Below are 16,245 nucleotides of genomic sequence, written 5' to 3' on the forward strand. Positions count from 1 at the left end.
AATAGCTGCTACGGATTTAATTGAACACCGATAATAGCTCTAGAATAATCTAACGTCACCATTGTCAACTCGCAAAAACATCACACTAAACAAATGATGCTTTTTTTTCAAACTGAAAATGTAAAATACATGTAGCTTACAGTATATTTCTGTTTGATGCATAGCTTTCATGACATTAATAAATCACAGTAATTTTTCCATCAATTTATTGCGTAAAATTATAACTCATGTCATGTCATGGCAAGACAGTGGATTTGCTGCTAGTCTTGAAATTTGTAATGCTTCCAGTACATTCAAATTTAAAGATCCTGCTGTGAGGAGGACCGTAATAATTACTTGAACCAAGGAGGTAATGTTTTTACCCCTTTCCATTAGTTGTTTGGTTTACATGTCTATTTGTAAACATTACACAAGAACTACTGGAGGGATTACCATAAAACTTGGTGGAATAGTGCGATGTGAGTCAGTGAAGATCTCATTCAATGTAGTTCCGGATCAGGGAAGAGAGTCAATACTTTTTTCACGTTGTATCATTCATTTTTTTTACATTTTCCTGACTTTCCTAGGTAATAATTTATGGTTTTGATGAAAATCACCAGTGTGGTCCAGTTGGCTGACATATATCAGTGTGCAGAATTTAGTGTAGTTTGAATGATCCTAACTATAATACAACTACTGAGCCCCGGCCGAGGTATTTACTCCCCTGAATGCCACTGACACTTTCCAGTTGAGATTGTCTTGTACAGAACAGTTCAACTTTAATCTAAGAGCTGTGTAACTTAGTATAAGACTAACTAACTACATGATGCCATAATTGTATGTATTCTTTGAGACAAGTACCAAACAGACTTTTCATGAACTCTATTTTTCATATTCACTGAAGTATTTTGAATATTTTTATTTTGAATTATCAGGCAAGTAAAAATGTATCTCTTTAAACCACCGATCTTGATAATTAATGATTATTAATCTCTTAATTAATTAAATTAAAATAATGAATTAATGGAATAAATCTAACTCTGGCCTCATTTCTATAATAAATTATGAAAGACCAGGCCTTTAATTGTTGAATAATAAATTCACTGCAATAACTAAGAGCATCAGAAACATAAAATATGCTTAAGTCATTTAAATCACTCGTAGTTCAAGAGACGCACGCTTGACTTGCTTTTGGATTAAGGGAATATTTTTTCTTCTGACGTTTTACTTTACATAACTTTGTCCACGTTAGTCTAAAGCATTATGACATGTCCCAGTGTGTACCGGTATTACTGCGTGTGGGCGTTATTCCCACAGTACAGTGTCATGTCAGCACTGGAACCAACAAGACAACTTCCTATTGGTCCACGTTTTTATTTACCGTAAACCTCCTAAAAATGGGGATCCCCTCAATTTAAAGACCCAATGCAACGAGTTACATTTACACACACTGCGCAACAAATACACGTTCAACATAAATATTAAGTCCTGAGTCAACACAAAGGACTGAGGATCTTTGTGCCTCTAACGGGGAACGCGTCACATTTCTCTTGCGCCATTTCCACCTCAGCAGCCGGATGTGAGGTGGCTCCCAATGAACAAGCCAAAGATAAACACGTAGCCAGACGAGCAGGGGCCACGGTACCGAATATTACAGAGAGGCCGCGGAGAAACCGGGCAAATGGAGTAGCCGGTGAGATCATAGCGAGAGCAGCAGCAGAGCCGACCCCGTCACACGAACACAGGAGCGAGTCGTCTGCAGACATCGAGTCGGTGAGTCCTGCTGGGAAGCTACCAGCTAGCATGCTAACGCGAGCTAACCCCAGCTAACTAACCTGATTACCTGTCTGTGGCAGTGAGGTGGTCCCCGGAGCACCGCGGGGTTGCCAGCGCAAACGAACAGCTACACGCGAAGCTGTTTGAGACGTTTGCGACAACCCTGCGTGTGCTGGCGCAAGTTTCTCTTTCTGTGAAAGCTGTCACAAGGTTAGTTGCGTTTCTGAGACTTAATTTCACCTCAGCAGCTGTAATGGTAGCGCGCTCAGTTAGCTGATAAAAGCTGCGTCTTCTCCAGGATGAAGGTAAACCCAGTGTTTGTTGCTTAACGAGGAGAAGACATTAGTGTTAGTTATTGCTTCAACAGCCGATGCAGTATGTCACACAGGAGGCAGCGATGCAGCAGTGCGACTGGACGAGATGCTAACCCTCTCTGTTGAAATGCATATTGTACATAAACAGGTTTTATCCTTGAAGTCGTGTTATTAAAATGTGCTCTCACAAAGCTCATTTCTAAAAGGCACTTGTGGCAGGTATTGACACTCAGGGATCCAGTCTCTGTAGTTCACCTGACACTTTCTTTAATGTGTTCAGACTAGATCATAATAATAATAATATATATATATAGCACTTCTCTACATAGTTACAAAGTGCCTCACAAATTAAAAGCACATAAGTAAAATACATTTAAATTAATCATAAAGCAGAGTCGTTTATGAAAAAATGTAAGCATGGCCACCTGTTACCTTAATAAGAGGTAGAATATCAGTATAAGTGTGGAATGCTGTGTGATAAACGTTTTTTTTAAGCTTCGCCGAATATCCTCGGGCAGCCCTGAAGAATTTCTGTCTGCTCACCATGTGTAGTTAACACTTGAAGACGAGTCTGGTTCATGTCAACCTGTGGAGTGAATCTTCACAGTCACGAAACAATGTTCAGCACCTTAAGAGATAGTTCACCCAAAAACGTAAAGTCACTCATTTCTAATTACCACTATGCTGATGGAGGGGTGTGACCCACCGTTAGAGATTCAGGGGTAAACAGCTTGGCAGTCAAATCCATTGAGTTCACTTCTTCAAACAGAAAACAAATATGAAAATGCCTCCCTTCTGCTCGTGTGGTTTCATACAAGTGTCTGTAAGCCCCGACATTCAGATTCAACTCGAAATGGCGTCTCCCCAAGGATTGCAAAACAAGTACTTTTGAATGGATGACTGACTGTTAGGCTTTCACAGATTTCTGACCATGTAGTTAACAGATAAAACATGGAAACTGTTTTTTTCTTTTCCACATCTGTCTCTATTTGCATGCTGCTCCTCTACATATGTTATCAGCTTTCACAAGCAACCTCCTGCTCCTCCTCTCACTTCATGTGTTTCCCCTCCACAGGATCTGTAGCCGAGTCCAAAATGGTACGATCAGCCTTGGTGACTGCCACCAGTCTGGTACTGACTGGGGCAGTGGTGGCACACGCTTACCTCCTCAAGCACCAGTTCTACCCGACTGTGGTCTACCTCACCAAAAGCAGCCCCAGCATGGCGGTAAGAGCAGGGCGAAAGTCAAATCTTGCTCTCGATTTAAGTTATTTGGACATTTTACCCCAAATAATATCTTATAAACGTGACAATGTTTCCCCCAAAAGGCATATCAGTTACATTGGGACAAATCAGAGTTTCCTGTGTGTTTGTTTCTGGTATCAGGTGTTGTACATCCAGGCCTTTGTGCTGGTGTTTCTGCTGGGAAAGTTCATGAGGAAGGTGTTTTTTGGTCAGCTAAGGGCCGCGGAAATGGAGGTAAAGTTCAGTTTTTATTTATTACTCACTTGACTCCTTGTAACACATGTTTGGATTTAATGCACAATACGTGTTGTGAATGACGGCAATGAATGAATCTGACTTGAAAACCTCTTCCTCCAGCACCTCATCGAGCGCTCCTGGTATGCCGTCACTGAGACCTGTCTGGCCTTCACTGTGTTCAGGGATGACTTCTCCCCCCGCTTCGTCGCCCTCTTCACCCTCCTCCTCTTCCTTAAGTGCTTCCACTGGCTGGCCGAGGACCGGGTGGACTTTGTGAGTGATGACAGAGAAACAACTTCCTCTTCGCACACAGTACCATGTATACTTCCTCCACCGTTCCTGTACGCCGTACACTGTGTAAATGTGGAAACACAGGATGGGGCCGATGGTGTGTGGCTAAGGCTGCACACCAGGAATGAACAAACACACAATGCTGCTGACTTTCAGTCACAGGTTGAGTACAAACGGCCGTAACTGTGCCGTGAGTTGGAGGAGTAATACAGTTAGAGCGAGTGAAACGTATAAGTGCCTGGTGAGGACGTTTTAAGTGAATGAAGCTTTATCTACTTTTGATAGATACACTGAATCAAACTGACACAGATCACGTGTTTCTTTGCGTCTGTTTTAGCGAATCATTGATAAAATTATTATTCAGAATCACAGATGTAACCTTTTTGGTATTGTTTGAATAATATCTATGTTTTGTTTATTGCTAGATGGAACGAAGTCCAAACATCTCCTGTGTTTTTCACTTGAGAGTATTGTGTAAGTACTTTTCCATGTCTGACATTATTCCTCCAGCCCTTCTCTCTTTGCATTTCTTTCTTTTTAACTTTCACTTCCTTATCTCTTTCTCTTTCATTTCCATTGATGCACTTATAAGACAAGTTTTCAAGCTGAGTGAAACTTCATGCAATCATTCTTTTTGCACATGAGGACAGGTGCATCAGAATAACAGACCATAACGGTTAGGGTTGATGGAAGTACTGATAGAATAGGCCATTTGATGAGATACAACTTTCTGTATTTGAATTCAGTGCAGCTGTTTATTTTGAGCAAATACAAAGGGAGTCTACACGTACAGGAGGTACTGCAGCCCCTCATCAGTGTTAATTGATGTTCTTTACTTTCTGCAGCTCTCATTGGACTGCTGGGTGTCCTGGACTTCCTGTTTGTCAACCATGCCTGTCAAAGCATCATTACAAGAGGAGCCTCAGTCCAGCTGGTTTTTGGATTCGAGGTTTGTTTAACCTGGTTTGAGATGAATTGAATATCTGATATTAGCTTTAAAAAAAAAAAGCAAATTCTAAATCATCCATTTCATAAGCTTTATCATTCACTTATTTGTGATAGTGATTCAATTTTACAACGGGCTTTACTTATCCTCAAAATCTGTCGTTCACATCTAGCGAGCAACAGATTAAAAACTGAAAAAACAAAAAGAATAGAAATATCTCATGATGGAAAAGCGGAGCCATACACTTAGTAGACAGTCTTTGGAAATAGTGTCTGAAAATGATTCAGAAGTTTGAGTTCAAAGTGTGATCCAGAGAGATTGAAGGCTTTTTTTTACAGTGGAATTGTGGCTCATACTTAAGTCGCATTACTTGTCTGAATATTTTAATCCTTTAGTTGTGTGTCTCTACATGGGTTCACTTGCTAATATGCATTCACAATGTTGTAAAATTCTAATACTGAATGAGGTTTGTCCCTTCTATTTTATCGTCAGTATGCCATCCTGCTGACTATGGTGCTGACGACCTTCATCAAGTACGTTCTGCACACCGCTGACCTACAGAGTGAGAATCCCTGGGACAATAAGGCCGTCTATATGCTCTATACTGAGCTATTCACAGGTAAGTGTATTCTACCTCGCACTGTGATGCTTTGTTCCTCCAGACGACCACACCCTCTGTGTGAAGTAAAAGATGAAATCACGTCGGCTGATGATGTTTAATATTTTATTCCAGGGTTCATCAAAGTGCTCCTGTACATCGCCTTCATGACCATCATGATAAAGGTTCACACCTTCCCTCTGTTTGCCATTCGCCCCATGTATCTGGCCATGAGGTGAGCAGCTCTATGACCTGTGTTTGTGTCAGAAGGTTTAGTACGTTGTTACTTCCACTAGTGATGTTTCTACTGCTGTATGTCAGTGTTTTGGTTTCTGATGTTAAAGGTCAGTGTGTCGACACAGGCTTTAATGTTTGTTATTGAAAGATCGGTCGTTTCCAAATCTTGAGGATGGAGTTTCATATTTTAAAATATATTTGATCACTCAATAAGTTGTTTGGAAAAAGATACATTATATTCAAAATAAACATTGAATTAAAATAAAGATCACATGTGAAGATCAAATTTCATTTTTTAAGGCCTGTTTTAAGTATTGTGTTGATTTGTGTCCCTGCCAGGCAATTCAAGAAAGCGGTAACAGATGCTATAATGTCTCGGAGAGCCATTCGCAACATGAACACACTGTGAGTAATGTTGAGCTTTTCCTAAAAAATGATTATATCACCATGCATCTTTCTTATTTATTTACAATACAGTGAGGTCCAGAAGTATGAGAGGACTTTCCAAATCATGCTTTCAGGCTTGGACCCCACTGCATTTTTTGTTTGGTAGAAACAAGGTCAAGTTAGATTTTAACTCTCATTTAATGATAAGAACTCTTACCTATTTGCAAATGAAGGTTTAATCTCTATTTAGTGTTAATGTTTTGAAGAGGATGGAGGAACATACACACACTGTTGTGCAGTAACTGGGACATGCTCTGACTCAAGAAGTAGCAAACCTGGGTAGTTGGTGCGCTGTACAGTGCATCAGTATATTTTACACATGTTACAACATGGGAAGTTGTCAGGATAGAACTGCAGCTCACTGTGTCTGTCCTGTCTGCGTGTGTTCAGATACCCTGATGCTACTCCTGAAGATCTGCTGGCTTCTGACAATGTTTGTATCATCTGTCGAGAGGAGATGGTCACTGGAGCCAAGAAACTTCCTTGTAATCACATTTTCCACTCCAGGTAAGGCCCTGGATGTCAGAAGTTGTCAGTGTGTCATTATTAAAGCTACTGAATTTAAAAGAAACCGAGTCAGATGTGGGAATTAAACAAGATTTGTTATATTTATTTACGTTACATTTTTTTTTATAATGTTATGTTGGCCTCCTCACCTTTTCCACAGCTGCTTGCGCTCCTGGTTCCAGCGCCAGCAGACCTGTCCCACCTGTCGAATGGACGTCCTCAGAGCTTCCAATAACAATCAGACTCCTGCCCCAGCCCAGGCCCCGCCCCCTGCCCCTGCAGCCCCTGCCAACGCGCCCGCAGCCCCGCCTGCTAATGGTAAGAGTCAAGACCAGTACACAGAAACACAACCCCAATGTTCCTAATGCTGGTTTTATGCCAACCTATCGCCAAATGATTAGCAGGGCAGAAGATTATGTTTGTTTTCTGTAACTAACTTCAGAATCAGATTTACTGTCACATCCATAATATACAGTCAACATACAAGGGAGCCAAATGCTTTTCTCCACAGTCTTACTTTAGAAAAACATAGAAACACATTTAAAAAAACAGAGAAATACACTAAATCCTTTGGAAAACCAACTTATTTGAAAAACTGATCAGGAGAAGCATCACTATCTTTCTCAAATCTGTACGGTCACTCCATGAAACAATAAACCAACTCAGTTCTCTACCGTTTCTTGGTTAGGTTAGTGAGCAGTCCTGGGATTATTATTATAATATCTGAGCAGCCTGTTAATTATGAGGCGCCCAGTGGTAGATACAAATTTCTAAGATTCTCTTTTGTTCTGTTTGCTCTCCAGTGGCTCCAGGCATGTTACCAGGCTTCCCACCTGGCATCTTCCCTTTCTGGGGTCCCTTCCCCGCAGGTCCTCCTCCTCCTGCTGCCGCGGCTGCAGCTGACGGCCCTGGTGCTACTGATGCTGCCCAAAGCAACCAGGCATCTGGTGAGGAGGATTCATCATTCTATCTCATCAGTTGTGTCCATTTAATTATCATCAAATCATTGTGATTCCATATCAATTATAATATGATGCCATGGCAGCTCATTGTGAATGTTTTGTGTCACTATCAACTCTAAGATCTACTGTTTGTGGATCATCCTTTTCTGACCGAAGTGTTTATCAGTATTGAACCAAAACTGTGTGACCCAGATGCATGTATTAATGCACTAGGTTCAATTTGTAACACCACACAACTTATGCATTTCTGTACTTTTCTTGTGTTTGCATCAGGTACCAGTCAGCCTTCATCATCTACTGCTGACGCCTCCACAGCAGCAGCTGCTCCAGGATCAGCAATGCCAGGCTTTCCTTTCTCCTTCCCTCCTCCTCCCTTCCCCTCCGCACCGTGGCTGCCCATGCCACCACCTCCTCCCTTTGGTAAGAACAAACACTTTTACGTTAAAGCGGAGGATGCGCTGCAGTGTAGTCTGGCTCGGTCACATGATCAACCTCTTCACTCTGTTAGTTATGTCCCTTCTCTACTAGTGAATGAGTCGTGATAATATTGTCAGCCTTTGTTTTAAGGAAGTCCTGAGTGTTACCATGGCAAAATACTATTATTTTTACACTGTGGACATGTATGACACATTAGTGTTCACTGTTGTTAGGAGTGTCAGTCAAGCAATCAGGAGCAAGTTGTAAATCACTTGAAGTCACTTGAAGTGATTGTTGATACAGCCGCAGACTGAGTGATTCATTGTGTTGGTTCATTTTATTCTGTAGAAAGGAGACAGAGGTGTCCTTAGGTTTGTGCTCCCCGTTCCTGTCCTTGTGCTTGGTGATGTGTAACTGAAATGATGTCATTTCCACTGGAGCGTGGCTTTGATTTGGCTGTTTGCTGCTCTTTACATCCTGATATCAGGGAATCAATGAAAAGCTTTTACAAAAAAAGAAGAAGCTCATACAATCATTTAATATGACTAGCATCAATAAAGGTGCTTATTTTTTTACATTGCTTATGATCCATTTGAGCACTTTCCTACCTGGGAATGACTCATGAGTAAACATGTACACTGTGATGCTGTGCTCCTCTTCTCAACTCTGTCACTTGCACGTGTTTGTTTGTTTTGGCCGAGCATCTGATTCCTGACTCTAACTTCTTAACTACAGTGACCACCCTGCATCTACATCTGCAAGATTCTCAACTCCAGTCAAGTAAATGTTATTCCTCTCCTGTAGTGTCCTCAATGCCGCCGCCTCCTCCGTCTCTGTCCCGGATGTCCGAGGAGGAGCTCCGGGAGCTGGAGGCTGAAGGCCGGCAGGGCCTCGAGGCCAGACTCCAGTGTCTCCAAAACATCCACACCCTGCTGGACGCCGCCATGCTCAACATCCACCACTACCTCAGCACCGTCGCCACCCTCACGTAACTACACCTCACTGATTCCTTCTGCTAAATTGTAGGCTTTATATTGAATTACTTTTATGTGTGAAGATTTTAGTTAGAAAGTGGAAACAAGTTGTCACAAGTTGATTCAATCTTGAGCAAATGCAATCAAAATTGCTCGTATGTCCCACTTTCTCGTGTCATTTTCAGTTGAATGCTTCATAGTATTTTTTTTCTGCCGTTTCTCCCACAGTCCACCTCGGGCTGGGGGCAGCACAGGAGAAGCCAGTGGGACAAACCTCTCTGCTTCATCTGCTTCATCTGCTGCAGCTGGCAGCAGCACAGCGAGTCACAGCCAGGAGACAGACTCAGGACCCAGCTGTGAGTAAACTGAGTGTGCAGCTACCAAGGCAACAACAACAACAAGCACTGAAAACCTTGATTTGATACGTCTTCCTTTTCAGCGGATCAGGTGAATGGTGCCACAGTCTCCTCTCAGGCCGCTGATTCCACCTCTGCTGCCTCGGAAACGGAAAGTAGAGAAAACATCGATGAAGAGTTGCTGGAGGATGAGGCCGAGGGCGGAGAACCGAACGCTGCCGAGCTGAGGCGCCGCCGTCTTCGTAAGCTGGAGACGGCGTCGTCGTCGTCGTCACCCCCTCCAGACAACTGATCTCTGTGTTGACTCGGACAAATCGTTCTGGACCAACAGGAACTGTGAGCCGATCGATCTTTGCTTCGGTTCTTCGCTGCCTCCGCGGCTCTCGCCTTCCACGGGCTCAGGTTTCTAACCGTGTCGAGATGGACTCAGGCTGCGGAGAGACGCAGTGACCTTTTAGTAAAGATTCTGTAATGCTTACCTGGACTGTTTCTGTGTCCGAAAGCAATAGCGCAATTTTGTTCCCATGACCTCCTAGAATGACCTCTGCAATAACAGCACTGCAGGCGTTTGTATGTGTAAAGCGGTGGAAGATGAAATCTCAAGTCAGTCCCAGATATTTGGTCGACGTGACAAGGAAGGTATTTGGATTTGTGTTTGCTAGTTTTACTGTCGGTGACGTATTTGCCTGCACTTTGATTTTTGTTTAATTCAGCTTTCTTTGGTATAACATTTGGACCCATTCACCACATCAACATGTTACATCGAACCAGGATCAGTGTCCGATCAAGTGGATTTCAATCGAGGGATCTTAATCATCTACTTCTTCTTTTCTTCAACATACATCAGTCTTCAGTTTCCTGGTTTGTCCACACTGCAGACGCTGTAACATACTGATTCATTTGAATGTGTACATACTGTATAGAGTTTTAATAGGATGATCTGTACATAATGCAGAATAAACTGTTGGACTGAAACCACAGTGGCACAGCAGACACATTTCTTTGTAGGTTCACAAACTGACTATAGAAGTGTGAAGCTCAGAAACTGGGTGCTCTTTGTGCAGGCTGCATGTGTCAATGCTGAAATGTTTCTAGTGAATTAAAGAATCGGTCTCTTCAATGTTACAAAATGCTTAGCAGGAAAAATAAAACCAGACAAGTGACTTGATTAAAAAGCGTTGGCCACAGGAGAGTTTAAGCGGTAGAAATTAATAAAATGCTAAATAAGAAGGATAAATAACAAAAGATTATTCCCAACAGCTTTCAGAAAGCAAAGAGGTATTAAGAGGAGATTTAAAAGAAGCTACAGACATCAGGTTACTTCAGATCCAGAAAAAGTCCAACCTTCCTAACTGGAGCTGACCTGTTTACCAAATTTATTATTTCTATATTCTCTACTTATTTAGCACCAATTTCCCTGCTCTGTCCAGCAAACGTGGATGAAGATAATTATTTAATTTGAAAAAAATAAAAAATAACAGGCCATTAAATAAAGCTTGACCAGGAATGCATTAAATAAATTGATTAGAAAAGTCTGCACCGTAAATCATAGAACTCTTAACATAAAAGCAATGGTTTGTATTACTTGTCCCAAAGCAAGTTTAAGATCATGTATGTGTCCTTATCGGTGTGCTTATTAATGGAAAACTTGCAGATTGGGTCTATTTAACATAAGTGGCATTTGTTTTGTAGTAAATGGGCTAAATCATGTAATAACACAAACGGCTTTTCCTGCAAACATGTTCTGCTTCACAATAGAGTGACCAAATTCACTTTTATTTGTTGTTGGTCACATGGTAAAAGCCATTCACGTGCTGAGGTCCAAGCCGCTGGTGACTGACTTGCTGTGAGGAAGCATTGTTCTTGTGAACAATTAAGGAGAATAACATTTAATTCTCAAATACAATTAAAAAGGTAGTGGCTACAAAATAAGTTAAACTTTCATCACAACGCAATTATACAAGACAGGGATAAGAATCAAAATCGATTTTGAAAATTTCAAATGAGAAAACTCTTTACAAAAGTGACAAACTAAAAGAACAGCAGACATGAAGATCATTTACAAGAAATCAAGGAAAAGAAAAGGCTGCTGACCTGATGATGATATATTAAGAAAAACTATTTTGCTGTAAACATAAAATGCTAAGAGATGGTTGGTTTGTATCCGTTTCCAGTACACTTGAAACAGTGTAAGAGAAAAGTTACCTTCATTTAACCTTCAGAAAAGCAGAGCCGTCTCATCAGTGTCAGTTGAGGGTTATCGTGTGCTGCGAGCTTATAAACTACATTAAGTTACATGTAGCAATTTATTAAGGAATGCTAATGAAGCTAAATTTGACATTTTAGGAATCTCCAGAGCAAATTTGGCTGGTCATTCTCAACACTGGAACAATGAATTCCTATTTCAAAAGAACAACTTGTGGCTAAACCTCAGCCTAACTTTCATAAAACGCTCACTGGGAGCAATATTTGGCCTTTCATGTCTTTACCGTACGAGCTCGTTCCCTTAGAGCAAAAAGAGAGTGTTCATTTCTTCTCCGTTCAAAAATCTACAAGGTGCATTTTCACTGGTGTCGATTTCCTGAGGTTTTCTGTGCAAAAACACTGCACACACAGGGAGTTGCTGCTGGCTGGTATCTGTGTGTGTTTATTTAGTCCATGCGATGAACACCACCACCTGGATCACGGTCAGGGGTCGGGATCAGTTCTGGGGGGTGGAGTAGAACGAGTGGTGCTGGTGGTTCAGGGCTGGAGGCTCGCTGGCAAACAGGAGAGGAGCGCTCTCCGCTCCGTACCAGCTGAAAAAGAAGAGAGAATGATGACAGATGTGTCCCCTGTGCAGCGAGTGAGGCAGCTGGTACAGCCTTCTGCAGCCAATCAGAGGACTGAGCCCATTTCTCTCTGGAGTCTGAAAGCATGAGACTAACCAAAGCCTGAAGATTACCACTTCTATCTTAAAATCTGCATGATGTGTCCTGCAGGCCATTTTTATTTTCATCATTATAGAAACTGTTGAGTATTTCCTGATTAGTTAATTCCTCATTTGGTCAATAATATGTCAGAGAATGGTTTCCTTTTTCCTTTTGGTTTTAGATAGACTTTAGAATTGATCAGTCTAATAAAAGATGAAAATGATCTGCAACAGTTTTGAAACGTTTTTTAAAAGCAAAAATGCCAACTCATAAGCAAAGTTTCCATTACAGTAACATGAAGAGAAACTATGTGACATGTGTCACATTGGCTCTAAGGCCAAATAGTGCCCTTATGAAACCACATTGTAATTCACCAGAGCCCAGATTTTTATGTGGACCTGCACTAAATTGCAGACATCATAAATATCAGTGCCCTAAACCTGATTTTTTTCAATATAATTAATTAATTATTTTTTTAGAAATTGGTTGAGTAGTTGTTTTTTTTCGTAATCCTGTTAACTATCAAAAAAAAACTAACTCAGACCGATAAGCAGTGAATAATCACAACAGAGATGTCAGAAGTGGAAAACCTCTCAAAAAAACATATACTTAAATTATCTATCAAATATAATCCTGTTTTGTCCCTTGTCTAACTGGTTACTCGACAGTTTGTCTTGCATGGTTTCAATAATCGTACCTAGTCTGCGGATGTGCACTTTGGGCCCATGGAACCGCCGTGTCGTCATCGCTGCCTTGAGGGTCATCAAAGAAATACGGACGAGGCAGGACCCTGCTGTTGATGACCCTGCTGCTGGCCTGGGACGATTAGAAAAAGAAAATGGGTTGAAAAGACATCTGCTGCTTCAACACATCCTGAATTGTGTTAGATGCACTACCTCCTGGGTGGGTTGGCGGACCCTGAAGATTAGGATGAGCAGGCTGGTTGGGAGCAGCTCCCACAAGAAGAGGATGGCCCCAAAGACCAGGTAGCCGCTGTCGCCCAGCTCACTATGCAGATCCGCCTACAAGCACACACACATTATCTACTGGTATTGACTGATAAGGATACCTTGAACTTGACCCAGGCTGTTAACTGGTCTGATGATTACCTGGTCAGAGACGTTGTACCAGTCAAAGTTGAATGACTCCACCTGGTAGTCCTGCGACAGGAGGAGGACTGTGAGGTTGTAGCAGGCTCGACTGGCGAACAACAAGATCACCGCTGCTCCCAGTGCTGCTGTGCGGCACACGGTGGTCCCCTGTTCAGACAGAAAACACTCTGTTAACCTGGAGTAGCATCAGAATTAATGGAGCGTGGGGGGGGGCTCTCCAATATTCAGGGAGTCTAAAGAAATGCATCAAGAGTGGTCAAAATAGATACAGCAGATAAGAAAAGTTTAATCTTAATCTCTATTATAGGTTTAAAAAATGCTGGAGGCTTCTTTCCCCAAAATTCAACTCAGCAAAGACCTGGTTGGCAGCCAAATATTTCAAACTTTAAACTTTCCGATTTTAACAAGGTTAAGTTATAAATGTGTCTTAGCTGAGATAACCTTGATAACATAAACCATTTTCAAACATGAACTCCTGAAAAAGTCCAGAAAACATGAAATCGATAAATTCTGCTTCTGAAGTGACACGTTTTTGCTTACAGCAGATCGACTACAGTATTGTCTGTTATCAACAACAGCTCTCTAATGACTTATTACCAAGTTGACATCTTTGTCAGCGTCTTCTACATGTGCTGATATATTTGCATTGTTTTGTTTTTAAATTTTTGATAAAACTATTCAAGAACCACAAAGGACAGAATACAACTGTCCTCACAGGATAAGAAAGATGCCTCATGAAGGATAATATTACAATAATGACAACAATTATAAATTTTAGATGTATACAAATAGGGGGGAGTGGCTCTAAAACTTTATAGCTGTGTTTCCTGAGTGCACGTTGCTCACCAGGTAGGGGCTGGTGGAGTGTGAGTGTTTGGTGAGGAGCAACAGCAGAGCAGCCAGCAGCACCGCATCCAGGATGAAGAGCGAGTCATTGAGTATGACTCGAACCAGGACCAGATTCCAGGTCCACGCCCACGACCCGCCTCGGTACCCGAGAGCCGCACAGACCACGTTGACAGAGAGGAAGATAACGTTTATAGTACCGTACACGCACTGTGCCATCCACCTGAGGAAGACGTGGGAGCCAGAGTGAAGCATGAGTTTGAGGCTATAAAGTGTTCAATAGTCTCAGTCAAGATCATAAGGGATCAAAAGTACAGTGTGATAATGTGTGACTTACAGTTTTCCGCCCCCTGTCGAGCTGCAACTCTCTCTCACTTTGAGCAACACCTGCAGTAATGAAAGTAAAAGCAAAAGGAATAACTCCGCTCAGGGATTATATGAGTCATCGCTTCAGTTTCTTCAGAATTTTTTTTCTGTTGATTTCTACCAGTGGATTCAAGAAAATAACCCTGCTCCCCTATCCACGGCCTTACCTGAGTAAAATACAGGTTGATAAGGCTGAGCGTGAAGAACTGCAGACAGACGGGGAAGCAGTAGAGCAGCCAGTAGACCACAACGGGAAGGTGGTTGGCCTCCAGGGCATTAACGAAGTAAAAGGAGAACAAGGTGGTGCGGAGGGCGGCCCACAGCAGGCAGAGGAACAGGAAGACGCTCTGGTAGCTCCATCTCTTGTGTCTGTAGAGGTGGCGCAGCCACAGCTGCACGTACACCACCAGGAAGAGCGCGGCGTACAGAGTGGTGTAGAGGATGGTGAAGCCGAGCTGCACTGACGGGGCCACGGCTGGACGGAGGGGAACCGGGGGCAGCAGGGTGGAGGAGGAGGGGGGAGGGCCGACTGTGACCGGCGCTTCCATTGGGTTACTGTCAGAGGCAAGTGTCCATCACCTCAGAAAAACTGCCTCACATTCTCCTCTCATCGTGAAAGGCTTACATGGGACATCTGAAAGTAAAAGCTAGAGAGTATTAATCTGTGGACGGCAAGAAAATTGGCCAACGTTTGTACCGAGGTGTAAATCCCCTTCAAATCTCTGTATACATATAAAACTTAATTTACAGCAGCATTAGTATTTCAGAAAACACTTAGTGAGAGGAACGGGCCTACCATTAATGATACTGTAACTACAACTTCACCTAAAGACTTACACTGTGAGATGACACACACACACACACACACACACACACACACACACACACACACACACACACACACACACACACACACACACACACACACACACACACACATGTCCTCAGGGGACATTAAATTGACTTATAATGAATCCTGGAGACTCACTGTAACCTTAACCATAGTTACAACATGCCTAACTCTAACCAGGACCTCAGGAAGGAGATTTTGCCTCACTAGGACTGAGCTTTGGTCCCCATGAGGACTACTGATCCTGAAGAGGACTACACACATACACACACACGCACACAAACACACTCCAGCTTCACACACACTGAGCTATAGACAGCTTCAGGGAACAATCAAATGAAAACATTGTGATACAGAGGGATGCCATTAGAGAGTCAAAGTGCTCATGTCCGCAGGGTGTATGTTGTTGACCTTTGAACCTCAGTAATAATCCGCAGGTCTATGCTCTTTGGAACATAAACAACCGACCACTGCTCCGTTGAACTGAGCTAACTAAGCAAACTGGGACCAACTATCTCCATGACTGTGGGGTTGAACTGGCTAAAGCTGTCCCTCCGTGGCTGCCCACAGGGACACACACGGTGGAAGTCGCTGTCAGTGATCATTAAAGGACGGGGACTGACCTGATTCGCAGCGGACATGAAGCTCCGGGTTGACGCAGACAAAACAGCCGATGCTAATCCGTGTCTCTTCCGGGTGTGGGCCGAGTGGGCGGTTCTTCCGTTTGGATTCTCCCCGCCAATCAGCGACGGAAGGAAATCGCGGTTTCTTCAAGCCGTTGTTTACAAGCTCAGAGTCACACGGCGCGTGCACATAGCATCGGAGGCTCCGGTTGTTTCCAGCACGGAGGTGTTCGGTAGTGACCAGCTGCCA

The 16,245-nt window shown here is 42.7% G+C and overlaps 2 protein-coding genes across 2 annotated transcripts; one reads left to right on the forward strand and one right to left on the reverse strand.

Annotated features, from left to right (window-relative positions):
• Nucleotides 1-1,555: 1,555 nt before the first annotated feature.
• On the forward strand, nucleotides 1,556-10,266 carry syvn1 (synovial apoptosis inhibitor 1, synoviolin). The gene is made up of 16 exons (XM_062394581.1): nucleotides 1,556-1,752; nucleotides 3,145-3,296; nucleotides 3,456-3,548; nucleotides 3,672-3,824; nucleotides 4,268-4,316; nucleotides 4,688-4,791; nucleotides 5,281-5,407; nucleotides 5,522-5,621; nucleotides 5,963-6,028; nucleotides 6,461-6,577; nucleotides 6,738-6,895; nucleotides 7,381-7,524; nucleotides 7,813-7,959; nucleotides 8,761-8,944; nucleotides 9,159-9,286; nucleotides 9,370-10,266. The coding sequence occupies exons 2-16, from the start codon at nucleotides 3,165-3,167 to the stop codon at nucleotides 9,576-9,578; spliced, it is 1,911 nt and encodes a 636-aa protein (XP_062250565.1). The 5' UTR covers nucleotides 1,556-1,752; nucleotides 3,145-3,164; the 3' UTR covers nucleotides 9,579-10,266.
• Nucleotides 10,267-11,041: 775 nt separating this feature from the next.
• gpr137 (G protein-coupled receptor 137) lies at nucleotides 11,042-16,126 on the reverse strand. The gene is made up of 8 exons (XM_062394582.1): nucleotides 15,996-16,126; nucleotides 14,690-15,156; nucleotides 14,494-14,543; nucleotides 14,157-14,379; nucleotides 13,308-13,457; nucleotides 13,095-13,220; nucleotides 12,896-13,014; nucleotides 11,042-12,084 (listed from the first exon to the last, which is right to left on the reverse strand). The coding sequence occupies exons 2-8, from the start codon at nucleotides 15,068-15,070 to the stop codon at nucleotides 11,988-11,990; spliced, it is 1,146 nt and encodes a 381-aa protein (XP_062250566.1). The 5' UTR covers nucleotides 15,071-15,156; nucleotides 15,996-16,126; the 3' UTR covers nucleotides 11,042-11,987.
• Nucleotides 16,127-16,245: the final 119 nt, after the last annotated feature.

The sequence above is a fragment of the Platichthys flesus genome, chromosome 8 (assembly GCF_949316205.1).
Source record: "Platichthys flesus chromosome 8, fPlaFle2.1, whole genome shotgun sequence".
In the NCBI taxonomy this organism is placed as follows: Eukaryota; Metazoa; Chordata; class Actinopteri; order Pleuronectiformes; family Pleuronectidae; genus Platichthys; species Platichthys flesus.

Coding starts and splice junctions, on each gene's coding strand:
- syvn1 (XM_062394581.1), top strand. CDS start 3,165: ATGGTACGATCAGCCTTGGTGACTGCCACCAGTCTGGTACTGACTGGG. Junction 3,825..4,267: donor CCGAGGACCGGGTGGACTTT/GTGAGTGATGAC, acceptor GTTTATTGCTAG/ATGGAACGAAGTCCAAACAT. Junction 6,029..6,460: donor ATTCGCAACATGAACACACT/GTGAGTAATGTT, acceptor GCGTGTGTTCAG/ATACCCTGATGCTACTCCTG.
- gpr137 (XM_062394582.1), bottom strand. CDS start 15,070: ATGGAAGCGCCGGTCACAGTCGGCCCTCCCCCCTCCTCCTCCACCCTG. Junction 14,544..14,689: donor TCAACCTGTATTTTACTCAG/GTAAGGCCGTGG, acceptor TCATTACTGCAG/GTGTTGCTCAAAGTGAGAGA. Junction 13,015..13,094: donor TCCGCCAACCCACCCAGGAG/GTAGTGCATCTA, acceptor TAATCGTCCCAG/GCCAGCAGCAGGGTCATCAA.